At 50.0% G+C, this 26416-nt stretch overlaps 1 protein-coding gene and 1 long non-coding RNA gene across 3 annotated transcripts; both read left to right on the top strand.

Annotated features, from left to right (window-relative positions):
• The first annotated feature begins 560 nt into the window (after positions 1–560).
• Positions 561–1570, top strand: LOC309844960. The gene is made up of 3 exons (XR_014300983.1): positions 561–616; positions 704–963; positions 1409–1570. It is a non-coding gene; the product is annotated as an uncharacterized lncRNA (long non-coding RNA).
• Positions 1571–5094: 3524 nt separating this feature from the next.
• LEP (leptin) lies at positions 5095–19205 on the top strand. 2 transcript variants are annotated; one of them, XM_082692178.1, is made up of 3 exons: positions 5095–5135; positions 15362–15533; positions 17400–19205. In XM_082692178.1, exons 2-3 carry the CDS (start codon positions 15390–15392, stop codon positions 17754–17756), a joined length of 501 nt encoding a protein of 166 aa, XP_082548304.1. In that variant the 5' UTR covers positions 5095–5135; positions 15362–15389; the 3' UTR covers positions 17757–19205. The 2 variants fall into 2 exon arrangements, with proteins under 2 accessions (XP_082548304.1, XP_082548303.1); XM_082692177.1 differs by lacking the exon at positions 5095–5135 and adding an exon at positions 6405–6655.
• The last annotated feature ends 7211 nt before the right edge of the window (positions 19206–26416 follow it).

The raw sequence follows: 26416 nt of genomic DNA, 5'->3' as shown, positions 1-26416 counted from the left end.
CCTTTTCTCCTCTCCTTCCAAGCTCAAGGAATTCTGCTTCTTTCAGGTAAGACCAGAGCTTTCCTTCACCCACCTTGATCTGCCCCAGCCCCAAGGGGAGACTTATGATTGGTCTAGATCAGTCTTGGCATTCACATCTACTTTGCCTAGGGGTGGGCTTAAGTCCCAGTTCTGGTCAATGACAAATAAGGGAAAATGTGACTTCCCTGCCCCAACTTGAAACAGAATTTCAAGAAAATAAAACCTTTTGCCTCTGTCTTACTGGGCAATCATGTGAGGACATGATGCCTGAATGAGTAGGATAGATCTTGCAACTATGGAGCAATAAGCACAAGGACACAATGGAAGAACAGAAGATCAGAAAGAGGAGGATTTTTCTCTCCCTCCCCCTCCCCAACACCTCTCCTCCCCCCTCCCTCTCCTCCTCCTCCCCCTCCTCCTCTTCCTTCCCCTCCCCTTCCTCTTCCTTTTCCTCCTCTTCCTCCCCCTCCCCCTCCCCTCTTCTTCTTCTCCCCCTCCTCTACCCTCTCCTCCTTTTCCTCCTTCTCCTTCTTCTCCTTCTCCTTCGAGTTTTGCATCTGATTTGATTATAGAGTCAAACACAAAGCCCAGTCAGGTGAGTAGCCAGAACATTTACGTGTTAAAAATTCTATCTGAACCAACAGAATTTGTTCATACATACATTCGTGTGCCTTTGTTCCAGGCATGTTTAGAAGGAGTAGGATCCTTGATGATGCCACTGAGCTCTTCTGCACCTGCCTGCCTCCAGGCTTCTGGTTATAAGAGATAACTAGATGCTGCTAATGCTGAAGTCACTGTTACTTGCCGCCATTTGCATATGTAAATTGGTGCATCTCTACAGATGTAACTTTGTAATATATTTCTATTTGAATGTACCTACCCTTTGACTCAATTCTTCCACGGAATTATCAGAATCTGGCCCACAGATAAACTCACACACAGGTAAGTATACTTATATCACTATATTTATTCATACTGAAATATAATTACATTAAATATTGATTAATTTAATTAAATAGATTAATTTAAATGTCATGTATGCAACAATATGGTTAGATTAATGACCGTGCATCCATAATATGAAACATATGATTTTAAAAAGATTAGCACAGCTCTATGTATACTGGTAAGAAATTACATTCAAGATCATTAAGATATATATACACTGGCAAGTAGTGATATTCTGGATATAGTTAATGGAAAAAGTGAGATTAATAGTGGTTAAAGCTGGATGATGGATACTTGGGGATTTGTTAGGTCATGTTTTCTTATAAATGTATGATGGAGATTTGAAATTCACCAAAATAAAAAAATTTCAAGACAAGGGGCAGGAAGAGTAGTATGTTTACTATGACATCATTTGTGTGGGTTTTTTTTTTTTTTTAAGCAATATAGGGATAAAGGATAGAACATGAATATCCATGGAAAGACACAGCAGAATTTGGTAACAACAGTTACTACTAGGAAAAGAGAGAGGACTGCGAAGAGACTGAGTTTGCCTGTCCCTCTGTCTCCTTTGAATAAAAAAAAATAAAGTAAGATTTTATAATATAGTATTTTATTAAAAATAAAATAACAAAGATTTATTTATTTATTAAAAGATTTTATGTATTTATTTGAGAGAGAGAGAACAAGCCAGGGGAAGGGCAAAGGGAGAGGGAGAAGCAGACCCCCTGCTGAACAGAGATCCCACTGAGGGACTCAATCCCAGGACCTTGGGATCATGACCTGAACTGAAGGCAGACACTTAACTGACTGAGCTACTCAGGTGCCCCAAAACAACATAAAGATTTATTAATCAACCAAGTGTAGGTGAGCAATAGACAGATAGGCAGTCTGTATCTTTGCAATGCGGACTCAAGTGCTGCTTGATGTTCACCCAAGAGATCTGTTCACATCCCGCCTGCGACCCTGAAGATGACACTGTTGAGATGAATAACACCAGGCTGTTACAGGTTCCTGCAAATAAGCTAAGCCCTTACTTAGAGCTAAGTTATAAAGATGCTGGGGACAAGGAAAACTTGACTGCAACGAGTGCATCAGCCACTGTAGGAAAACAACACAGCATCATAACGTATTTCTCATAATAATAATGTAATTCCATTATAGACACTTTATATTTTCCATTATACATACTATATAATGTAAAAATAATGTAATTCTGTTATAGACACTTTCTAAAAGCAGAAAAGCACAACAAAAGAGATTAAACATCATTTCTAGTCCCACTCCTAGAAGCAATACCGTATATTATGGTGTGAATGTGTGTGATCCGAAAACACCACTTTGTAACAGGATTCTTTCTTTCTTTCTTTCTTTCTTTCTTTCTTTCTTTCTTTCTTTCTTTCTTTCTTTCTTTAAGCAACCTCTGCATCTGGCGTGGGGCTCAAACTCAGAACCCAGAGATCAAGAGTCACATGCTCCACTGACCAAGCAGGCAGATGCCCTGTAATTGGACTTTTTCTAGTTCACAAAATAGAATTATCTTCCTGCATCATTAAATATTATATTTTACAACATAATTTTTAATGTGTGCATGTTCCTCTTATGTGGTTTTTAATAGTCTTACCAATTTCTTACGTTGGACATTTTCTGTGGTAGTAAAGTTACAAATCACAGGCAGTGCTAACACTCTCTGACTTCCACAAATATTAGCTCAACTTCCTTTCTTCCTTCCTTCAATAATTAATTACTAAATAAGTGTGAAACAACCAGCCTCAAACAAAGCAGCTACAAGGGGCCATTTTTGAGATATTTGGGGGAATCTGAATGTAGAGTGGCTCTTTTGTGATGCTAAGGAATTATAATTGTGTGACAGTGGTCTTGTGGTTATGGGGAAATATGTCCTTAATTTTTAGAGACCCACACTGAAGTATTTAAGGATGAAATGTCATGATGCTTGTAATTTGCCTTAAAATACTTTAGCCAAAAAATAAATGAAGCAAATACGGGAAAATAATCACTATTCAATCTAGGTGAGGGATATAGTGCCTCCTTTGCTGTATATTTGAAATTTTCATTAAAAAATATGTCTTAGAAGTGAAATACATCATGCTCGGTCCTGTACTATGAGCTGGAGATGTAGTGGTGAACAAAACAGACCGTGGGGCACAGCCTTTGGGGAACACGTTTCCACCAGAATGTAAATGTCTCCAATGCAATCTAACGGTGATAGGAGGACCTGTGTCAGACTAGCATTCTTTGTCCCCTCCACACTGTCATCAATGCAGGTCTGTTTCCCCACCTTTTAATATCTGTACCTCCCAGTGACCTTGACCACACTGTGGTCACTAATACTGCATGTCGGAAATCAGTTCTGTGGCTCATGGTGCCCCTGGGATTCCATTCAGGAAACTTCTGGGCACCCACGTGCACCTGACACTGCAAGGCAGCAGGACTTAAAAAGGGGATGGCCCGACCCCTGCCTTCCACTTACGGCCTGTGGGAGGAGGTGGAAGAGGTCATCCAAGCCAGCTGGAAGGAGGGGAGTGGCTGGAAAGGTGACCAGGACAAGCTTCTTCAATGAGAAAGCAAGAGACCCCAGTGTGATGGGGAGAGTCTGCTGGGAAAAAGGCTGGTTGAGCAGCCCTGCACGCCCACCCACAGCTGGCAGGAGTGAAGACCTAGAGGAGCTGATGTGCCGTGTATCCTTTAGTTCCCCTGCTGGCAAACTTTCCAAAGGGCTGGATAATAAACATTTTAGGCTTTCAGACCAAGGGGCAACATCAGAGATAAGTTCCCCCCCCCACACACATTTTTTGCCCCAAATTCAAAACTTTATGTTTGGACACCAAAATGTAAATTTCATCTCATGTTCACGCGCCATAACTATTCTTTTTATTTTTTTTCAACTATTTAAAAACGCAAAAACCATTCTTAGCTCAGGGCCATCCCAGAACAGGTGGTGGTGGGATTTGGCCCACCCACATAACTTGCCAACTGCTCCCGCACAAGATGGGTCCGTTCTTTTTTTTTTTTTTTTTTTTTTTTAATTTTGTTTATTTGTTTGACAGACAGATTACAAGTAGGCACAGAGGCAGGCAGAGAGAGAGAGAGGAGGAAGCAGGCTCTCTGCCGAGCAGGGAGCCCAATGCGGGGCTCGATCCCAGGACCCTGGGACCATGACCCGAGCTGAAGTTAGAGGCTTTAACCCACTGAGCCACCCAGGTGCCCCAAGATGGGTCCGTTCTTACTGCCACGGTTTGTTTTCAGGGCTGCTGTTTGCTGTGGGGACGGGAATGGGCCTGATCTAGCTGTTGGCACCTGCTTTCATGGCCCATCTCTATTCTTTCCCAGCTGGGGGTTCTGAGGAAAGTCACTTAAACCTCCTTGGACTTAAGTTTGCTCGTCCTTGAAGCCCGAGGGAGGCTAAGGCTCCTACTTCCAGGCGGGGAGGAGAAAATACAGTTTCGCACACTCTCCTATGTACGTGGGAAATACTGGGTAGAAGATGGACTCGCGGTGGGTCCAGAGTATCCCCCAAAGGCAGTGCGCGGTCCTCCTCACAGCCCTCCGGAGCAGCGCACCCAGTGGAGACTAGGGGCAGACTCCGCACGACCCAGTGCCGCGTGCCTGAGCACTGGGAGCCGGGTTCTGGGCGCACCAGAGCAGACCCCCATCCTGGCTGCGGGCGCAGGCAGCAGGGCGGGAAGCTCCCCTAGCCCGGGGCCGTCGGGGCCGGCCGCGCGGGCCTCGGCGTCGGTGCGCCTCGGCTTCCGTGGAGGGCGCGCTGTCCGAGCTCCCCGCCGGCTCCGAGGAGCCCCTCGCCGCCACTCTGGCCCCGAGAGGCAGATCCTGGCATCACCGCCGCGCCAAGCCTCGGACGGGACCTCGAGGACTTGCGGCTCCCACCCCCGTCCCCTGTCCCTGGGCTTTCGGGTCGTCCGGGAGGGTGCGCGCAAGGGTCCGCGCGCGGCGGAGGCCCTCCCTCGAGGCCCGTGCCCCGCAGCCTGCGGGCCGGACTCTGTCCCACGCTGCCCGGCAGGGCGGGGCGGGAGCTGGCGCTTGGGGTGCGTCCGGGCCTGCCGGCCAGTTGCGCAAGTGGTGCTCTTTGGCTATAAGAGGGACGGGCAGGCATGGAGCCCCGGAGGAATCGCGCCGCCAGCAGCTGCGAGGTAAGGCCCTGGGCGCTCTCCTTTTTTCTTCTCCGCCGGTCTTTCTTGGCCAGCCACCCCACCTCACCCCACCCTGAACACCAGGGAAACTAAGGGCAGACGGAAACCGGGGTAGACGGCTTGGTTCTGGACTATGGCGGCTTTGTACCAGAGTTCTAACCGGAGGGAAGGCGGCTGGGGAGGTCTGGCTTCGGGACCGGGCTGTGCCAGTGCCCATGGAGCAGGAATCTGTGCCACGGAGCCAGCCAGGGTCCCGGGAGACTGGCAGAGCCGCCAGTCTAGCTGGTGAGATGCTTTAGAAATTGCCTTGAGCACACCCCCAAAGATTAGGGTACCCTGTCCCCCTCTGGAGGGGATAGAGTCTGGGGTGCTGGGGATTCAGGTAGGAACATTCACTTTCTGGGGACTAGCTTTGCAATGCGGCTAAGAATTCCGACATCATTTTCCAGTGGGGTGTTCATCTCTGATGTGTGAATTCAAGGATCTGTGTAAGGCCAGAGCCTAGGAACAGGACCACTGTGGGGTAGAGGTGGAGAGAAAACCGTTCAGAAGAACCTGAATATCTTGGAGAAATTCTGCCGAAATGCAGGCCTCAAAGCCGAGCATATTGCCTTCTGGACCATGGATGAAATTGGAGTTTTCTGAGGTGACAGAGCAGCGGTCCCGGAAAGGCCTACTGCATGTTTCTCATGTATGTGGGCAGGTGGGCCCCGGGCAGAGTCCGCCTTGCCTCCCAGCCTGGTTTCCATTTCACTGTGGATGTGGTTGCCTTTATCTTCCCGTTTCTATAGCTGCAAGATGGTGGCATTTTGGAATTGTGAATCCTTACATACAGCTAGATCCAAGACGAGTGGCCTGCTTGTCATTTGAGAAAGAAGTTTTGGAGAGGACGAGATGTTTGATTTCTTCTGTTGGGGGTGAGGTGGGTCTTAAGAATGGATGGGGCAGAGGGTAGGTTTTTTCAGGCATCGCCCCAGGACCCACCAGCTCTGTGATCGCCCATTGTAGGAATGGGGATGTTTGCTCTGTCGAGTGCTGAGGTGGGCAGCAGTCAGCTGGGGCCAGTGGGAGAGAGGGTACCCAATCTCTTTCCCACCAGGCTGGTCTGCAAAACCATAGTTGCTGTCATTCCCATGTCCCCAGGAGCAGAGATGCCAAGCGGATCATTTCCCTCATTTAGGTAGGGGGAGAGGGCAAGAGAAAAACAGCGGATGTTTTTAGGTTCTTCCCTTTTCTAGCAATTGAGGACATTGGGCTGAGGGGAACATGTCCATGTTGGCCAAAGGAGCGTCCTTCTCATATTTTGCACATCTTATGCCCAAAATAACTCTTCTCGGTATTTGGGGGAAGTATTTCCCCCCCTCTCCATTCCAGGAAATGGCTCCAAGCGCCAAGGACAGAGCCAGGGAGATTGCAGTGAATTCCTGCCTTTCAGCCCCAGGCAGATGCCTCTCGTGTCTGAGTAGCCTGTGCAGGGTGTGGAGGTGGCCGCTTGGGAGAGCTCTCCTCACAGAACCCAGGTCATTGTCCCCTGCTGCAGCCCAGATGCCACCCGAAGGAATGAACGCGGGATTTGGGGAGAAAGAAGGAGCTTCAGGGAAGTAGAGTCCTTGTGGGGTGTGCATCCTTGAAGAGCATGCATGTGATTTCAAGGAATATCGAGCCAAACTGTCGTGCAATCCGTCAGTCGGGAGGCCTTGTCCTCTCCGGCAGTAAGATTCTGTGGCAGCAGCTCCATTCGGGCCTGGCAGCCCGGAGCCCTGAAATTCTTCCTTGTCCACACAGTTGTCTCAGAGAAATAGAAAGAGGTTGTTTTTGCTGAAAAACAACAGACCTGATACCTGGGCTCAGGGAATTCTTTATGCTCATTTCCACGGTGACGACAGATGTGACTTCCTTCTCCGCAAACTGCGTTTTACAGTCTTTCCTGCCCCGTTTGTCAGCTCCCTAGAACTGGAGGTGTGATTGGTGTCCATGCTGACATCTCACTGATTTCCCTGAAGATCTCATCCTCATCTGTGTGTGCATGGTGTTTGTACTCTGGGTTGCACGGGCTGGGGAGGAGTGTAAAGGCAGGGGGAGGAAGCCACAGAGAAAAAAGGAGGGGAAGAGGTCTTTAAGAAGTGTGTGGGGGGGAAGAAGAAGTGTGGGAGGCCCAGAGAAGCAGCTGGAGCCAGGCTGATGAAAGGGACTAAGTAGCACCTGGGACCACCGTCAGGAAGGAGCAGAGCTAGGGAAGCTGAAAGGAATGAGGACCCACAAGGTGCTGGAGGACACTCCTGGAGGGGCAGGAAGCTGACCAAGGTCCCTGTTAAAAGGAAACCTGGAAGCGCAAGTGTTTTCTGCCTTCATTAAGAAAGTTTCCTAGGGGTGCCTGCTGGGCAACAGTGAATTCTATGATGTGTTTTTGAGATCAGGGCAGGTGAACCATGGTGGAGGTAGGTTAACCTGGTTAGACAAGGAGAATCAGAGATAAGAATTTTTTTTTTTAATTCTCTCAACAAATATTCATGAGTGCCTGCTCTGCACCAGGCCCTTGGAAGATGCTGGAACAAATAGCATATCCATGCCTCCTGCGCCTGGCAGAGAGCACTAATTGATGGAGGCACTCTCTCCCTCTGAGGCTGGATGGGGCTTCCGGTCTTCCTCCGCACAGAGCTCCAGGGAGCCACGGAAAATTGATTGACTTTGACATTGGAATTGAAACCTATTTGTTATCCATGATGGGGATCAGATCTGAGGGTGGTTTGTGATGAGTAGGAAGAATGTAACCCCCATCCCACACTCTGGCTGCCAGTTAAGTGTGTTAACATTTTTCAAATGAGGCTCTTGGTTACAAAGAAGAGAAAACCACTCATGCTAGCTCCGTGTTTCCAACAAGACACTGCAACCAACATTGAAAAAACAGAACTCTTCAGAGTACATCACTCATAGTAAGGGCGAATTTGATTTTTTGAACCTTGTTCCTCTTCCATGTGTTTATGTGTATCTCCCTGGATTTATTTTATTTTTTTAAGATTATTTATTTATTTGACAGACAGAAATCACAAGTAGGCAGAGAGGCAGACAGAGAGAGAGAGGAGGAAGCAGGCTCCCTGCCCAGCAGAGAGCCCGATGTGGGACTCGATCCCAGGACCCTGAGATCATGACCTGAGCCGAAGGCAGAGGCTTAACCCCCTGAGCCACCCAGGCGCCCCTCTCCCCTGGATTTAAAAATATATTCAGAGAGTGGAAAGCAACTCAAGTGAGTATATGTGGAAGAGTATCTCACCGTGGAGGCTAAGGACAGGGAGGGCTCGGAACCAACGAGGTCAGGAACCGGAAAGGAGTTCAGGAAGGAGCACGGGCACCGACGGTCCCCAGCCTGTTACAGGATGACCTCTGGTCTTTCTCAGCTACTCCGTGCACAGGAGGGCAACCACGGCTTCCGCGGAGCTTTGGAGCCCTCAACTGGGACAAACTGGGCCCTCTGAAGCCTTACTTTCAATTCCTGGGAAGGATGCTAATTGACCTCATCAGGGTTTGGAGGAGAAAGAGATAAGGAAAGGGAGAGAAGTGTATTCTCAGGCTCTTGTCTACCACTGGTCATGAAACCATGGCCTCCAGGACGTGTGTGTGTGTGTGTGTGTGTGTGTGTGCTCTGAATAGGGCAGATTCCCCATGAGATGGAATCAAGCCTGGACATTCTAGCTCTCTACCCTTACACACTCTACCCTTCTGCCATACTGAATTCTTCTAAGCCTACCACAGTTTTCCCCAACTCCACACTTGCACCTCTGTCTGGAATGTCCTGCTTGCCCTCTCCTGCCTGGGGAGCTCGTGTCTTTAAGGTTTCAGTTCAAATACTGCCTCATTTACAAAGTTGTCTTCCCCTCCCCAGAGTCCCCACCTTCCTCTGTGTTCCCCAGATTCTCGGCTCTTCCCCTCCTCATGAAGTTGTGTTGAAATGAGTTATTTTAGCGTCTGTTTGTTCCACTGGATTCTGAGTACCTTTCATGACCAAGATCCGGTCTTCCTTGTCTCTATTCATCTTTTGTTTTTTTCCCTGTCCCCATGTCCCTTCCAACTTGGAATTATGGAGAAAGGAAGGAAAGGATAGGAGGGAGCCCACAGGACGAATTTCTGCAGGAAGAATCTTAGACCATCCAAAGCTTTTCCCTCATAATTAACAGCAAATACCCCATTTGACTTTGACATTGGAATTGAAACCTATTTGTTATCCATGATGGGGATCAGATCATATTAGCACACGGAGGATTATTGAAGAGAAGGGTATAGAAATCCCAATGGCTGGAGAAGAGAAGAAAGAAGAGAGAAGTGTGTGCTGGATTCCTGCTAACCTCTGGCACTTCCAACCAGGAGACGACATGGGACTTTGGAGAGCTCAAGGCTAGCAGCCTCCACCAGTAAATGCCTCTGTGACCCTAAGCTCTCCCCAGGCCCTCTACCCCCACGGCTACCATCAGAAGACTATAGGCAGGCCCAGCAATCCTTCCGGCTAGGATCTAGAGAAGCATCCCCCTGTCTTGAGAGAGAGGCCCCACGTGGTCGGCCTCATCCCCTAGGACCAGAGTGGATGTGAAGGTCACATCTGGAGGCCACCAGCTTCCTAGGGAAATAGGAGGGGAGCTTGTCCACAGAGAAGGCAGAGGTGTGGGGCCTGCATAGAAGTGGGGGCAGGGTTGGGGCAGGGGGGTCAGCTATGGATGAATGGAGCTGGGACCAGCACCCAGGGCCTAGGTGAACTCAGAGAGTAGGAAATTGTGGATGGATGGAAGGTGTAGTTATATGAGCCTTTCCTGCTGGCCTTGGAACTGTTTTCTGTGGTGCCATTGCCTTTTCTGGTGCTGCCTTAGGAGGCTCCATTTTCTGGTTTTCCTTTTCTTCCCCAGTGCATGGAGAGGATGGCGGGGATGGTCGTAGAGATGATGGGGAGGGTCACAGTCTTAACTGAAGGAGACGGAAGGCAGCAGGAGGCAAAAGCTGGTGACCGGGAGGTCCAGAGGGTGAGCAGAGGATGGCGGCAGCGATCCAGCAGAGTGAGGGGGAGGCCATGGCCTGTATGAGTGAGGCTCAGAGGCTCGTTGCCCACAGCTCCTCCAGCCGTGCCCATCTCCCTCCCCAGGCTCTGCTTAAATAACGGGCAGAGAGAAACAAAAAAGACAGGATGTTGTATCCACATTTCAGTGATTCATTTCTTAACTCTCAAAAAAATGACAGCTCCTAAATGTTCAAAACCATTTTTGGAAACTTCTCACGATGAGCAGTTTTGCAGTCCGGCGGCTGGCTGACCATATCCTCTCCTGCCCGTTCCTCCCACCTCAGCTCTCTCCACCTGGGCTCTCCTGGGTCTGCATCTGCGGCCCCGCTTTTTTTTTTTTTTTTTAAGATTTTTATTTATTTATTTGACAGAGAGAGATCACAAGTAGGCAGAGAGGCAGGCAGAGAGAGAGGAGGAAGCAGGCTCCCTGCTGAGCAGAGAGCCCATGTGGGGCTCAATCCCAGGACCCTGAGATCATGACCTGGGCCAAAGACAGAGGCTTTAACTCACTGAGCCGCCCAGGCACCCCCAGCCCCCGCTTTTTTTTTATGTGACCCCCGCCCAGGCACCCCCAGCCCCCGCTTTTTTTTTATGTGACCCCCAATCCCAACCGTCAGTTGGATGGGTCCGCCCAAGTTTCAACCAGCAAATCAACGGCAGTTCAACTCCCTCCCTGTGCCTCTGCCAATTTTCATCTCCATCCTTCTTGCCACCTGGACTGGAAGCATTAGCCTGGGAATAGTGAGAGCTCCTCGTTTCCGTGACAGAAACCTAGCCTCCCTATGCTGTCCTCAGGGTCCTTCTGGCCCATCACACCTCCCGTGCTGGCTGGGAGCCCCCGTGTCCCGAGTTCACAGGTGATCTTCAGCCTCTGGGCCCTCAGCGGGGCTGCTCCTCCACTTCACAAACCCAGTTCCTCCTGACTCTTACAGCCTGTATCAAATGCCATCACCTCCAGGACACCCCCTTGATTCCTTCCTGGAAACAGTGGTGATAACAGCTAATGTGTATTAGGACAGGCCAGCACCTAGCACATTACATGTATTACCTCATTTCATCCCCGGAACAACTTCAGGTGGGAATTACAGTTTGTATCATTCCCATTTTTTTATAGCTAAGAACAATGAGTCTGAGAAAGTTTGGCCAGCTTGTCCAAGGTCCTGTACCCCAACCCAGAATTCTGCTGGACTCCCAGAGTTCATAGTTTTACACACGTCTCCCTCCCCTGAATCACCCTGGGCATGCTGTCTCTTTAAACGTTCTTCCTGGACTTACAGCTAATTAGGCAAGCTGGCTGTTCAAGAGCCCAGTTTTGCTCTTTACTTTTATTTCTAGCAAATAATATATGTTAACAATCGACCGCATTCAATACTGTGGTATATTCCCTGGGCTTCAGGGAAACTCAGCCTTCTTCAGCCCCAACCCTCCCTAGTCCTGATTCCCGCCTTCCTGCGGTCCCGGGTCTGTTCCGTCTTTGTACCTGGCCCCCAGGGGGCGATCAAGGGTAACCACTACGTGTCAGGCATGGTGCTTAGTGAAGTTGCAGGCGGCGCCCCCCCCCCCCCGCCCCTGTCTTCAAGGATCCCTCCCCTCTCTAGTCCCTGAACGCTGCTCTCATCGGCCCTGTGCACCACCTTCTTGAGCCACAGCCAGGCCCCACCCATGTATTGACACTGAAGGGAACCCAGAAGCACTTGGCATCCACTCTGTCCTGATGCCCATGTCCAGGTGTATAAAGCAGCTAGCATCAGGTTGGGCTGCATTTAGCAGAGACCCAACATAACAGTGGCTTAACCAAGACAGAGGTTATGTTTCTCTCCCACGCACAGCACAAGTCCAGGGATGGTCAGTCTAAGGCCAGTAGGTCACCTCAGCTCCACAAAGTCCTCAGAGACCTGACCTCCAGGTTCCACCGTACCGCTTGTAAGGTGAGGCTCTCTTCCTTGTGATTCAAGATGGCTCCAGAACCGGGGCCACCCCATCTGCAGTCCGGGCATGGGATGGAGGGAGGGATGAAAGAGGAAGAGGCAAAGGCACGCACCCCCAGGGCTGCCGTGCTGGTACTGAATTGGCCAGGCTTCAGTCGCAGAGCCAAACCTAGTCGGGGGGAGCTGAGAAGGGTAGTATTTGTTCTGGATGGCACATCACCATCTAAACTTGGATATCACTTGGGAAGAAGGGAAGGAGAGATATTGGAGACAACTAACAGCCTCTACTAAAAGGGTTTGGGGTGTTGATGTGTTTGCGTGTGTGCCTTTGTTGGGTGCGACGTACGTGAACACGCATGTTCAGTTGCGCGTGTTGGTGGGGCATGTTCCCTCCCCCACGTTGACCTCAGATGGACTTGTTATGGGCTCTCTACGGAACTCCCCTACATCTGGCCTCCTTCTCTTGGGCAGATTCAACAACAGCCTCTCAATTCCACCTCTCAAGGAACTACAGTGTATTTTCTGCGTTCGCTGAAGCGTGTTATCAGTGCTGATAGAGGGGCTTGTAAAACTGTTTTCCCATTCAGGTGCTACAGGGTGGCCATTATGCGACAGCAACTGTGACCAGACTTAATCTGGTAATAAATTCTCTTGGGAAGGAGGGTATCCTTACACTAGAATCCTAGAAAAGGGTACCGTTCTATCTTGTGCTGCCCAGAAATGCCAGGCACCCTGTGGAGATGGCCGGGGGAAGGCAGTGGGCCAAATGCTAGATTTGGGGTTTGCTGCAGCAGTGTTACCCCAGTGTTTCAAGCCTTGCCCAGTAATCACACAATGCCGGAACAGCTGACTTCTCGCCCCCACCCCCACCCTTGGACACCTACACGCCCTGTACTCGGGGGCTTGACAGGTTCATCTCATTTATCCTTTTAGCCAGGTGCTGTTATTGGTTCCATTTTACTCACAGGAAAGGATGCTGTAAGGAAGTTAAGTATTTGCCCAGGGACTCCCTGACACCTTGGGATCTAACCATTGTACTTTCCACCTTTGCTAGGCTTTCGTGGAGCCAAACTGGGGATTGGCGCTTTTTAACTCCATTCCACAAACATTTGGTGGGAATATTTACTCACGCAATCAGTAGTTAATAGAGGGAGCTTTGATTATTTATTTATTTATTTATTTGACAGATCACAAGTAGGCAGAGAGGCAGGCAGAGAGAGAGAGAGAGAGGAGGAAGCAGGCTCCCTGCTGAGCAGAGAGCCCGAAGCGGGGCTCGATCCCAGGACCCTGGGATCATGACCTGAGCCGAAGGCAGAGGCTTTAACCCACTGAACCACCCAGGCGCCTCGAGCTTTGAGTTTTTAAGAGAGAAAGCAAGCACAGAAACCCTCGAAGCATAGCCCCTCCTGCATTACTTGGGATTTTTCATATTCAAAGCTGGTATGGGGGTTCAGTCTCCTAGCTTACTGCTAGAGCTGGGTATTTCTTTCTAAGGACCATGGTTCCAGGAGGTACCTTGGTTGAGCATTGGGGTGGTTTGTAATTTGGGGCTCTCCTCGAAGGCTGGGGAAACTATGGGGTAGCACCCCAGCTATGGAGAAGGCACCCCAGCCTGACTCCGCCCCTCACTTGTTTGGCTTTGAGCAAGTTAACGCGCCTTCCTGACCCTCGTTTTCCCCCTTCTATAAAATTCAGATTAAAAGGATACCTTTGGGGGAAAAAAGCATACCTTGATCAAGCATGATACAGATTACTTATTTCTATTATATTGCCAGAATATGAATCATACTAATATTGCCACCTGCGGACAGAAAGTGTATTATCTGTTTTTTTCAAGACCCAGATGAGGCAGAACATAAAAAGCAGAGATTAACTTTTTTGCCTTCTCCGGAAACTTCCTGCTAACACTTACTTACATTTGATTATCATTGCAGGTTCATGCGCACACCCTTAGCACGGATCACAGACTCGCATACCTTTAACTTTATTACCTTTTGTCTTATGTATCTCATTAAAACTTTGCTGCTTACTCAAGGATCTGCATATCATTAATCTGAGAATTCATTGTTCCCTGACTTTGAAAGTGTCAGTCATTTTGGATGAACATGTTATATAATCTCTTCTGCCTCCATGCCTTTATTTTATTTTGTCTTAAGATTTTATTTATTTATTTGTCAGAGAGAGGGAGTACAGGCAGGGGGAGCAGCAGGCAGAAGGAGAAGCAGGCTCCCTACTGAGCAAGGAGCCCGATAGGAGACTCGATCCCAGGACCCTGAGATTGTGACCTGAGCTGAAGGCAGACACTTAACAGACTGAGCCACCCTGGCTTCCCTGTCTCCATGCCTTTAAACCAGCTGGACACTGGTGGCAACCACTTTCCATCCTTACTAACCCCTACTGGGCCTTTAATACTCACCTCTCACAGGGAGCCCCGTTTCTACTCCTGTGATCTCCTGCACTCATCCTTCTTGTGAATTTATTCTCTCTCTGTTGGAATGGCCTGATGACCTGCTTATCTCTCCTACTAATGCATAAGCAACCTGAGGGTCGAGAACATCTGTTGTTCATGATTGTATCCTTGTGCCCAGCTCTGTGTGGGGCGCATTAGCAGACCTTCCAGCAGCGCTGGTTGCGTTGAGGCTCCCGGTGGGAGAGAAAGGACGTAATTAAGCCAGTGACGAATGCCCTCACAGAGGCATAAGCAGGCCGCCATGGGACAGTAACAGAGAGGACAAAAAGCATCACCTCTAGTAATGAAGATAATAATAGAGTACATTTCACAACACCTTTAAAGCTCTTGCACACGATTGTCTCGTTTGAGCCTCATAAAAGCCTAGAGATAGGTATATTGCAGGAGATGCAGGTGGAGTTTTTAGTGGTTATGTGATATGCTTACAGTCAGGCAACTATTAAATGGCTGGATTCAGACCAGACCCTAAAAGCCTGTTCTCTTCCTCGTGGCGTGCGATAAAGTCATATCACCACCACATCGCCCATTTGCTCCTGCCCTGGCTTCATGTTCCGTGGTCCATCTCATACCACTTCATAGATAATTGCTCAGGCCTTGCCTCCGCGAGGAAATGCATTTCATTAATGTAATTCTAGATAATGAATTGCCTTTGGCACTGAGGGGAGGATTGCCATGGCAGAAAGCAAGTCTCATTTTTATCCACATCTGATAATGTGGTTGGTAATGGGGCATCTGGGTGTGTTCTGAGATACCAGCGACCTGCCATGTGTGGTTCCTTCGTTTTCAGGCCCGAGAAGCACATCCTGGGAAGGAAGATGCGTTGCGGACCCCTGTGCCGATTCCTGTGGCTTTGGCCCTATCTGTCCTATGTTGAAGCTGTGCCCATCCGAAAAGTCCAGGATGATACCAAAACCCTCATCAAGACGATTGTCACCAGGATCAGTGACATTTCACACACGGTAGGGAGGGAAGACAAAACAGAACAGTGACTGGCCCTGGAGAAACCAGGACTTCCTATGCTAGCCGAGGCCTATGCAGCCCCATGTAGGGACAGTGGTGGTCTTGACGCCCCCCCACTTCAAGGACAGATGCCTTTCCTCTTCCTCTCCCCTCCACCTCTCACCTCCGCCCACTCCTTTTTCTCTGCTGGGAATCCTAGTGCCTAGGACCATAGGGAGCCATAAAGGTCTTCATGTCCCACTGGCAGGAGACCAAATTCTCAGTTGCATCCCCCCTGGGCCTCAGAATGTGCTAGAATGTGCTTATCATTGGGCATTCTTTTTTTTTTTTTTTTTTTGAGGATGTCATTTATTTATTTGAGAGAGAGAGCAGAGCTAGACAGAGAGCACGAATGGGGAGGCAGAAGGGCAGAGAGAGAAATAGGCTCCCCGCTGGACAGGGAGCCCGACGCCGGGCTTGATCCCAGGGCTCTGGGATCCTGACCTGAGCCGAAGGCAGACACTTAATCAACTCAGTGACCCCGGTGCCCCACATTGGGCAGTCTTGCTAGCTGAATTCTGGCCCTAGGAAGCTTCTCCCTGTTACTGCGAGTCCTGAGGTCCACAGGCCTAGACCTTCAGCCATTTCCCAGATGAGGACTGCATTGGGAATTAGGAAGACCGAATGGGAATCTTCACACTTCTGTTCTCTATCTATAAAATCTGAAGCTAGTTCCTCAGTGTCTTGAAGCCTGGGTTTCTGGAGCTAGATATTGGGACTATCATAAGGGACTTTGCAAGGTTGTTACGAGATTCAGTTAGATAAAGCAAGTGATCCCCCCCGCTCCACCCCTGAAAGAACCAGAACAGAGCATGCTCTCATTAAAGGTTTTTAGCAGTGGTTTTTGGTAGCTCCTAGTCTTAAAAGCCTGCTTGCTCCCCCAGCATGGAACCATCTAGAAACTTCCACATCTTCTGCTTGCTATGCATGTCTGACAGAGGCCTTGGGTAGCCAGGGAGGAGTTAGGTGGCCAAAGGAGGGACAGCTCAGAACTAGATAGAGCCTTGGGCATTTTATAGAGAGAAACCCAGGACTCTCCTGGCTTTCATGAGGCCACGCGTGGTAGATCCAGAATGTTCTAGCTTGGGTGGTGCCGAGAGTGAAGGCCACAGGCAGTGGGGAAGAGGGGAAGCCCTCCTGGTAACCAGTGTGTTACTGAAGCAGAGGAGGGAGGTGGGACACTTTGCGGGGGGGCATCCCCACCTTGATTCCTGTGGGGGTGGAAGGCCTTGGAGAACCTGACTGGGAGGGAGGAGTCCTCTGGGAGTGGAAGGGGGTAAGGATGGCTGGGGGAGGGACGCTTCAGGAGGACCTCAGCGCCTGGGGAAGAGACTTAACTAACTAAGTAGGAATCCGGGCCACCTGGGTGGCTCAGTCGCTGGGCGTCTGCTTCTGGCTCGGGTCATGATCCTGGGATCGAGCACTACATCGGGCTCCCTGTCCAGCGGGAAGCCTGCTTCTCCCTCTCCCACTCTCCCAGCTTGTGTTCCCTTTCTCCCTGTCTCTCTGTCTGAGATAAATAAATGGATTTTAAAAATCTTAAAAAAAAAAAAAACACCCTAGGAATTGGGCCTCATGACCAGTTCTCCAGCAGAAACCATTTAGAGGAGGGAATTTGGGAAGGGCAGGAAGACAGAAGTCCAAGAGACCAACTTGCAATCTTGGCAGCACCCCCAGGCCCAAGCAACAAGGGCCTGGGTCAGGGCGGTGAGGAAGGCGGAGAGAGACAAGCAAGAGAGCAGACCTCCACACCCATGGGAGAGGCCGAGTCCTTGCAGCACCAACTTCTCTGAGATCCTGCTCTCCCTTTTCCTCTCTCCTGGCAGGCTGTCTCCTCCAAACAGAGGGTCGCTGGTCTAGACTTCATTCCTGGGCTCCACCCTGTCCTGAGTCTGTCCAGGATGGACCAGACATTGGCCATCTACCAACAGATCCTCACCAGTCTGCATTCCAGAAATGTGATCCAAATATCTAATGACCTGGAGAACCTCCGAGATCTTCTCCGCCTGCTGGCCTCTTCCAAGAGCTGCCCCTTGCCCCGGGCCAGGGGCCTGGAGAGCTTTGAGAGCCTGGGTGGTGTCCTAGAAGCCTCACTCTACTCCACGGAGGTGGTGGCCCTGAGTAGGCTGCAGGCGGCCCTCCAGGACATGCTTGGGCGGCTGGACCTCAGCCCTGGGTGCTGAGCCCTTAAAGGCCTCCCTTCCCAAAGTCGAGGAGAGAGCCCTGGGCTCCCAGGTGTCTCCGAGAGAGAGTCCGTATGGCTGTCCCTTCTCTAGACCCCGGGCCATTGCTCTCTCACACCTTTGTGCCCCTCTTCCAAAGGCCTAAGCCTCTGGAGGCATGAAACCTCCGGAGACAGAATGCATGATTCCATGCTCACCGGAAAGGGGGACCCAGCCGGCAAAGAGTGAACTGGATCTGGGATTCTCGCCAAAGAGAACCTTCCCTTCTGTGCCACCTTCCCCCTCACTGCATGCTTTAGCGTGACCTGGGGTGATTTCGGGAGGCGCCCACCGAGCCTTTGGACCATCGAGCAAGGTTCTGTCTGAGAATTCTGGTGAAGGCTACGTTCACAGAGCTGCCAACTCCCTGGCAATGCATTATTTATTATGCCTTTTATTCTGGAAGGATTGGAAGCAAAACATCAGCTTTTCTAGGCTCTCTGGGGCCAGCCGGAGCTAAGGATGCTGGTTCCAATCCCACCAATGGGCCTGACTAAAGCAAACCCATTCCTAGTGACTTGAGGGCTCTCGAGTTAGTTCTTTGGTACCTGGCTTTGTTTCTACCGTGACAGATGTGAAATTACAGTATTTTGCAATGGCATTGCCCTGAGCGGATTTCCAAGGACCAGGTCATTTCAAAAAGAAGATGAATTTTGTCATCTGTGATATATAGATAATGTGCACGTGTTAGCGGGAGGGTGTTTTCTGAATCACATTTGTGCAATGGGCTCTTGGGATTGGGGGGGGTCATTTCTCATCTCTGCAGCCACTTGGTGTGGTTTTCATGAAAAGATGACTCCTTCAGGGAGGTCATTGGGAGCTTTGCCAGCCACGCATGGAGGGAGTGGCACTGAAGACTGTCTCTTGGGGGCAGTTGTGAGCTCCGGTCTTCTCCCATTACTGGAGGGAGGTCTTTCTTACTGGGGTGACGCTCACTCTCTGGAGACGGCGATCCCCGGAGCAGGGGTCCTTGGTAGGGGCTTTGGAATGGTCTAGAGATGATCCCACACTGGACTTGTAACACGGCAGGAGCCCTACTTGGGATGTACCTACTGACTTGTGGCTCTCATCTGACTGGCTCCCCTAAAGCAAGATGGTGTTTCCCACTCCTTCAGAGTGGATTTTGATTCCAGTGGGAAGGTCTGTGGGCCTTTGTGGGCAGTCCCAGGACCTGGGCCAACACCACTTGGTGCCAGACTGCCAGGCCAGGCCTCCAGGAGTGCCCTTCCCACTGGAGATCATGTCTGGGGGTGACAAACTAGGAGGCTTGGGTTTTCCACCATCCTGCCGCTGTGATAAGGCCATCACACTCTCGGCGGTGGATCTGTCCAAGGAGATTTGAATCAAAGCTATCAGCTTGGAGACTGAGCACCTCTTTGGCGCTCGGCCTGATGGGTGCTATGGGCAAGAGTAGCTCACCAAGTAAACGTTAAAATAGTCTTACCCTCAGGGACCTTGAATTCCAGATGGTAAAAAGTTTACACACCAGGATGCAAAGGCTGGTCTTTTCACCATGGCAACAGAGCAGGTGAACCAGCATCCTGTTCAGCAGGCAGGAAACACGGAGCTGAGGATGCCAGTGATCAGGGGCCCCCAGGCCAGCCCTGCTTGCCTGTGGTAGCATTTTTGCTTTGCAGGGCACACCAGCTTTTCCTCCTGCGCAGCCACCTCCCTTTGAAGCAGCGCAGCTGACAATTTAAAAAATAAGAACATAACCTAAGACCACAACCTCCGACAGGTGGCAGGGCTCAGATTAGAGTTCAGGTCCTCTGACTCCCAGAGTGTTCTGGAGTGAGGTTATGCTCCCGGGAGGTGCCAACAGCGTTGGGCAGGGTGGACCAGGATTGCTTACCGTGAGAAAGGAGTTGGAGGTGACTTTGCGACTTTGCAGGAGGCAAGGGATGTGAATTGTCTAGAGGGAGGGGGTTGTTTTGTTTGTGCTGAGACTGGGGTGAAGGTATGTGGTTACAAAGAAAGTCAGACAAAGGAAAGACAAGACAGGAGGGAAAGGGATGTGTTGAAGAGGCTTTCGGGTGCAAAGAAGTTTGATATCAAAAGCATTAATGTCGTTAGTTCCAGAACAGAGATTCATGAGATGGGGAGTCAGACCCCTTCTGGAGACTAGGACCTAGGTAATCATTACCATCAATCATGACCACCCAGTCAGGCTGGGATTTTTTAAGCCTCTCACTTTCCAAAACCTGGTACCAGGGCTTATTCTCAGAGTGTGAAAGTTCTAAAATGTAAATGATTATCTTCTTTTGTAACTTAAAAAAAAAAATTTGTTATTGTTAAAAAAAAAAAATCCAAATAAATTAACTTTGCCGCCTGGTCTTTGTTTTGTCACCCTTTCTGGAGGGACTTTAGAAGAGCTATTTGTGTGTGACAGGGCAAGGCCTGGCTGGCCTCCATCCCTCACTGGCATCAGCTCTGCCCAGGCTTGGCCACAGCCGGCCACCAGTTATCCAGGCTAAAGGATTCCCCCAAAGCACAGAGCTGGCAAAACGAGCACATTCTGCACCAGAGTCCGTGCGGGTCTGCAAATCAGCCTTGAGAAACACCAAATAATTTCTCAAACAAAAAAGAACAACAACAAAAACCCACAAACAACAACATGCAGCCCAATAGCAGACCTAACCAGGGCCGTAGATTCTCGAAAAGACAAGACTTATCTCATTGCAGGCACAGAGCAGAAACAGTCATCTCTGCAGTGCAATTAGAACCTGACAGTTTCAACCCAAGTTCTGGAGAGGACTGGGGGCAGGATGGGGGGTAGGGGGGACAGGGCTGACCCATTGAGCAGTCACTTCCATGGGTGATCTTGAAGGATAGTTGACAGTTGCCAACCCTTTCCTGAGCACTCATTTAAGTGGTAGAGGACAGGGAGGCAGAACTCCTGAAGAAGGGGAATCCACAGCAGGCTGGGGTGGGGTGGGGGGGGTTGTCAGATCTGGCTGGAACCGCCTAATTGGGCCACTTGGCAGCTCAGGGAAGTGGCTGGCCTCTGTACCAGTCAAGACTTCTTTAGCTGCAAATGACAGAAACCCAATGCAAACCAACTTAAATAAAAAAGAATTTTTGGCCCACATTGCTGAGAAGTCTAGGTCATGGTCTGTCCCTTAGAAGACTTTCTCTGCACACATCCCCAAGGACCTAGAAAGGTACCCGTGCCATGACCCGCCCCAGTCTCTGTCAGCCTAAGATGGGGAACAGGGCTCGGGGACAATGTGTTTGCCCCTCGGCTGTCTGGGACTGGGACTGCAGGAGGTGCCTTGTTTTGAACAGGCACGAGGAAGCTCCCCCTCCCCCACAATCCCCAGGTGGCTCCAGAAGTCAGCCCGCTCTGGGAGGTGACTGCCAGGGTCACAGTGGAAGTGCATGTTCTCTAAGTTATCCTTCCAGAAACTTTTCCATCCTTGGGCATTCTCTTGCTCTCCCCTGAGGCAGAGCTCACATCTCCCAAACAGCGGGTAGACCCTGGGGGCAGCTTCTGACCATGTCCAACCTCCGAAGGCAGGACTTCTGCAGAGTCTAGGGAGAAAGAAGTCAGGTCAGTCCAGCAGGTTATTTCCAAAGAACCCATCCCAGATTTCTGCACAATAGCACATGACCAAAACGTTAGACCCCACTTTCCCAAAAAGAACAGGGAGAAGTAATTCCAGGCTTTTACCAACAGGATCTGAGTCTGGTGCTGTCTGACAAACACATCCACCTGGGTGAAGCTCACGGGCACACTGACGTCCTCAGCCCTCTGGTGTCCTTACCCCGGGAACACACCCTCTCAGACCTGAAGATGGTAGAGTCAAGGATGTTAATATCATAAGGGAGCCTCCGTGCCCAGCCCTCATCTCAACCCAGCTCCCAGCGAAGAGGAGGCTGAACCCTTAACTGAGTTATTTAACCACTCGGAGCCTTGTTTTGTCATCTGTACAATGGGCATATAATAGCCCTCTTCATCTCAAGTCTTTAGAAGATTAGAAGATAAAATATTTGGAAAGCTGTTCGCCCAATGACTGATATACAAAAAAGCAGTCGATAAATGATGTTGTTATTGGTACTAAAGTGTCAGAGAAGCCAAAGGAGTGAGACTTGCTGTACCGGACAGTCCTCCATGAGATAGCCACAGCTGTGGTGTGGACGCCCGGGGAACTGGACTCCCTGCACTGCTCCCCTTGGCTCCTTAGAGAGCCTCTCAGCCCACACAGGGCAGAAGGGGAGGAGGGGGGAGAAGTTCCCAGAGGGGCAAATCTCAACCAGCGGAGAATAAAGGTCTGTGGATAAATGCTTTTGCCTCCCACCCTCCCCACAGGAGCAATTCAAAGGTGCATTTTGTAGGTCTGAGCCCTGGGTGCCCACAGGCATCATGTCCGTGGGGGCACTCCTGACTGGGTCTCCTCCTTCTCATTCCCACTCTCCCTGCTCCTCACTCCTGCTTCCTGGGGTCACCTCGCAAATACACCTACTGCACTTGAACCCTTGTCTCTGGTGCTGCTCATGGAGGAACACAGAGTAAGAAAACTGCAAGGCAAGCGGAGATGGGCTTGGATTCGGGGAGAACCGTGAAGCCAGATTCCTGAGAGGGGTAGGCACCACACAGCAAAACTCACAACCGTCCCCAAGAGGCAGGCCTAATAGAAAAGAAGAGAGGGGCACCTGGGTGGCTCAGTGGGTTAAAGCCTCTGCCTTCAGCTCGGGTCATGATTCCAGGGTTCTGGGATCGAGCCCCGCATTGGGCTCTCTGCTCAGCGGGGAGCCTGCTTCCTCCTCTCTCTCTGCCTGCTACTCTGCCTACTTGTGATCTCTGTCTGTCAAATAAATAAATAAAATCTTAAAAAAAAAAAAAAAGAAAGAAAAGAAAAGAAGAGAGGCCTCCTGAGGGGGAATCCACTACAGGAAAGCTTGACATGGGAATGACAACAGGACAGGACGAGGAGTCTACGAAATGAAATAATGACAAGATTAATAAGGAAGGGAGGGATGGAGAAAAGCGGAAGGAGGGAGGAAGGAAGGAGGGGTCGATGAAAAGAGAAGACATACATATACATTTAATATCGCATTACTGCCTTGGGTTGCTATTACTGAATAAAGAGGTCTGGGGCGCTTATAGACAACAGAAATTTATTTCTCACACTTCTGGAGGCTCGAAATCCAAGATCAAGGGGCCAGCAGATCCCCTGTCTGGTGAGCACCTGCTTCCTGGTACATAGACCACATGTGTCACTATGTCCTCACCTGGCAAAAGGGGCAGGTGAGCTGTCTGGGGTCTTTTTTACAAGGGCACTAATCTCATCGTTGATTATTATATATACAATTATTACTTAAAATAACAGTAATCACCTCCCAAAGGCCCCACCTCTGAATACGTAACCTTGGAGGTTAAGATTTAACATATGAATTTTGGGGTGACACATTCACTCTAGGGCATCACTCTATGATCACCGATTAGAGGAAAGATGAGGCAAAATCAAGGGAGTCTCGATCACTGACTACTACCTGCCTCAGATGTCTTTTTACAAGAAAGGGACCTCTATTAGCATTTCTTCCTTCCACTGAACTCCCAGGGCCCCTGGTCACTGAGCACTGTACCCTTCCCTGCCCGGCTGGGACACTGTGCGGGCAGAATCGCCCTGCCCTCGCCCCGCCCCCACCAACAACCCCCCCCCCGCCCCCCACCCACCCCGCCTCGGCGCCCCGCCCCTCTCCGAGCGCCTGGCTGCTGTGTCCCGCCCAGCGCAGCCCTTCCACTGTCGCAGGGTGACCAAAGGAAGGGAGACTCCTGTATCATTACCAAGCCCATTTTATCATGTCTGCTAATTCAGTCAAAAGCCTGAACGCTGTCCAGACCATTAAAGGTTAAACTTCTTAAAATTCTGGTCACTCTTAACTTGCTCAGCAAACCTCTTCCTTTTTAGTTCAAAGATATATGCCCAAACCAACTGTAAAAGACGGCGTTGAGACAGTGATGGAAAGTTGAGTATGGATTCTGTGTTAGATGATGAAAGGAATTGTTACTAATTGTGTTAGCTGGGGTGATGGCATGGTCATTATTTTAATTTTTTTTTTATTTTATTTTTAAAAAAGATTTTATTTAGGGGGCACCTGGGTGACTCAGTCAGTTAAAGTGGCTGCCTTCAGCTCGGGTCATGATCTCAGGGTCCTGGGATTGAGCCCAGCCCCAGAATCTGGCTCTCTGTTCAGCCGGGAGCCTGCCACTCCCTATCCTTCTGCCTGTCGCTCCCTCAGCTTGTGCTCTCTTTGTCAAACAGACAAAAAAAAAAAAAAAAAAAATCTTAAAAAAAAAAAAGAATTTTAAAAAAGATTTTATTTGACACAGAGAGAGCACAAGTGCGGGGAGGGGCAGAGGGAGAGGGTGAGAGCAGACTCCACACTGAGCCGGGAGCCCCAGGGCTTGATCCCAGGATCCCGAGATCATGACCTGAGCCAAAGTCGGACTCTTAACAGATTCAGCCACTCAGGTGCCCCTATTTATTTATTTTTTTTATTTTTAAAGATTTTGTCTTTAGCCTCTCCACCCAATTTGGGGCTCAAACCCACAACACAGAGATCAAGAGTCACATGCTCTACCAACTGAGCCAGCCAGGTACCTCTATTTTTAAATGCTTCCTTATTAGAAATTCAAACTGAACTCATTTAGGATGAAATGCAATGATGTCTTGGATTTACCTTAAAATATTTCAGAAAAAAATATATATATGTAAGAGGGTAGATAAACAAGCTCAGTAAAATGTTGGTAATTGGGCACCTGGGTGGCGCAGTCAATTAAGTGTCTGCCCTCAGCTCAGGTCATGATCACAGGGTCCTGGAACGGAAGCCAAGGTTGGACTGCCTGCTCAGCGGGGAGTCTGCTTCTCCCTTATGCTCTCTCTCTCTCTCTTTCTCAAATAAATAAATAAAATCTTAAAAAATAAAGTAAAATGTTGGTAATTATTAAAATGGGGTGACAGGGACATAAGATTTTATTACAGCAAACCCTCTACTTTGGGGCTGAATTTCCAGAAGAAACATTTTGGGGTAAAGTGCAGTCTACCCCAGCCCCCCCCCCCCCCCGGCCACCTGGGTGTTGTGTGTTCAGGGTAGGGGAGGGGGGAGCGGTGCAGGGAAGAGAAAGAAGAAGAACAGGATGTGGGACCGAGTTGTGTTTAACTTCACATTTGCTCTTACTGCCTGGCAGATGTCCCAGGACAGGGAGGAGGGGAGGGGGTGACAGCCTGTCACAGTGGGTGTGAAACTGAACTAAGACAGATTTGACAAATCAAACAAGGAGACAGTGGTAAGAACCAGCTGCGAGATACTGGAAAGGCGAGTCCTGACGCTTAGAAGAAAAAGCCAAAGGAGTGGAAATGAGAGCCTCTGGCATTGTCTTAGCCCTGCTGGGCCGTGGGGTGCCCCGCGGAGGCCACAGAACTCCCTTTCTCCCTCTGCAAGGGGGGTGTCGTGGTGTCCAGCGTCTCCATGGTTATCCCTCCATATTAAATAGACTCTACAGGGTGAGGAGCCCTGGGACCACTTGTGACGGAAAATGGGATTCCTGTCTCATTTTCCCACTTCAGACATTGTAATAAAAAGGTACTTCATCCCGACCTTCAAAACCTTGTCCCTGGGCTCTGCTTCGGGCTGCAACCCACAGCGGGCTCTCCCATTTCTCTGCTGGCTTACGTCAGAGCCCGCCGAGTGCAGGAGCAAATCACGGTGCACCTCTACCTAGCCCCGCACACCCCCTCCACACACTTCAGTACACCTGAGAGTGCAGAGGAGGGCGAGCCAACGGACCGACTCAGAGGTCAGCGAGGCTTCCCTTGGCACAGAACACTGTGGAACCTCAGACGGGGCCTTCCTGTCAATGGCCAGGGTTTCATCTGAGGCGGCTGTCCCCGGGGAGATTCACAGACCAGAAAACCAACCCTGAAGTTGCCTTCACCCTCCTACCCTCTTTTTGACCATCATTCCTGAGGAAATACCAACTGTCACGGCTTCCCTTTCTCTGTTCATAAAATGTGTGGATTTACCTGAGGGAACACTGGCCGGTGTAGCCAGAGTGGAGCTCCCCACCCCCACCCTGCCAGGCCTGAGACCCTGACGGCAGGGGAAACCTCTGCTTCCTTCCCTTCCACACTTGGGCTTGGACCTTGCACCTGCCTCAAAATCTGGAAGTGGTCTTCACAGCCCTGTAATGATTTGGAGCTCACGGTAAGGGCCCAGAACCAGTCCCCTCCCTTCGCCCCTTGGAGGAGCAAGTCAGGGTGTTTGTGACTTATCCATGCATTGGATAATGGCCTAGAGATCTCAACAAGACTTGCCCGAGACTCCCATCTGAGGATTAGAACCTGAGCCTTCAGCTTTGCAATACCCAGGCTGGGTATATATGGCCAGGCTGGATACATATGGAACACACATATGGATTTCCAGTTTGTCCCGTCACCACCTCTCCCCATCAGCGAGACAGCCGTCTGGAAAAGCTGGCTGGCCGTGTCACTGTCCTGGTGCTGAGGAGCTTGTGGTGTGGGCTGTTTTTACACACACACACACAGACACACACACATACACACACACACACGTGTCATGGAAACAGATGCCTACACAGCTGACTCCAGGGTTCACTC

The sequence above is a fragment of the Mustela nivalis genome (assembly GCF_964662115.1).
Source record: "Mustela nivalis genome assembly, chromosome: 12".
Lineage (NCBI taxonomy): Eukaryota > Metazoa > Chordata > Mammalia > Carnivora > Mustelidae > Mustela > Mustela nivalis.
This window is presented reverse-complemented; position numbering and strand designations above follow the sequence as displayed.

Bases quoted from the DNA above. Each gene is read 5' to 3' on its own strand.
- LEP (XM_082692177.1), top strand. From the start codon at position 6,408: ATGTTGGCCAAAGGAGCGTCCTTCTCATATTTTGCACATCTTATGCCC. The intron at 6,656-15,361 runs GTCATTGTCCCC...CTTCGTTTTCAG, and splicing joins GCTCTCCTCACAGAACCCAG to GCCCGAGAAGCACATCCTGG. The intron at 15,534-17,399 runs GTAGGGAGGGAA...CTCTCCTGGCAG, and splicing joins TCAGTGACATTTCACACACG to GCTGTCTCCTCCAAACAGAG.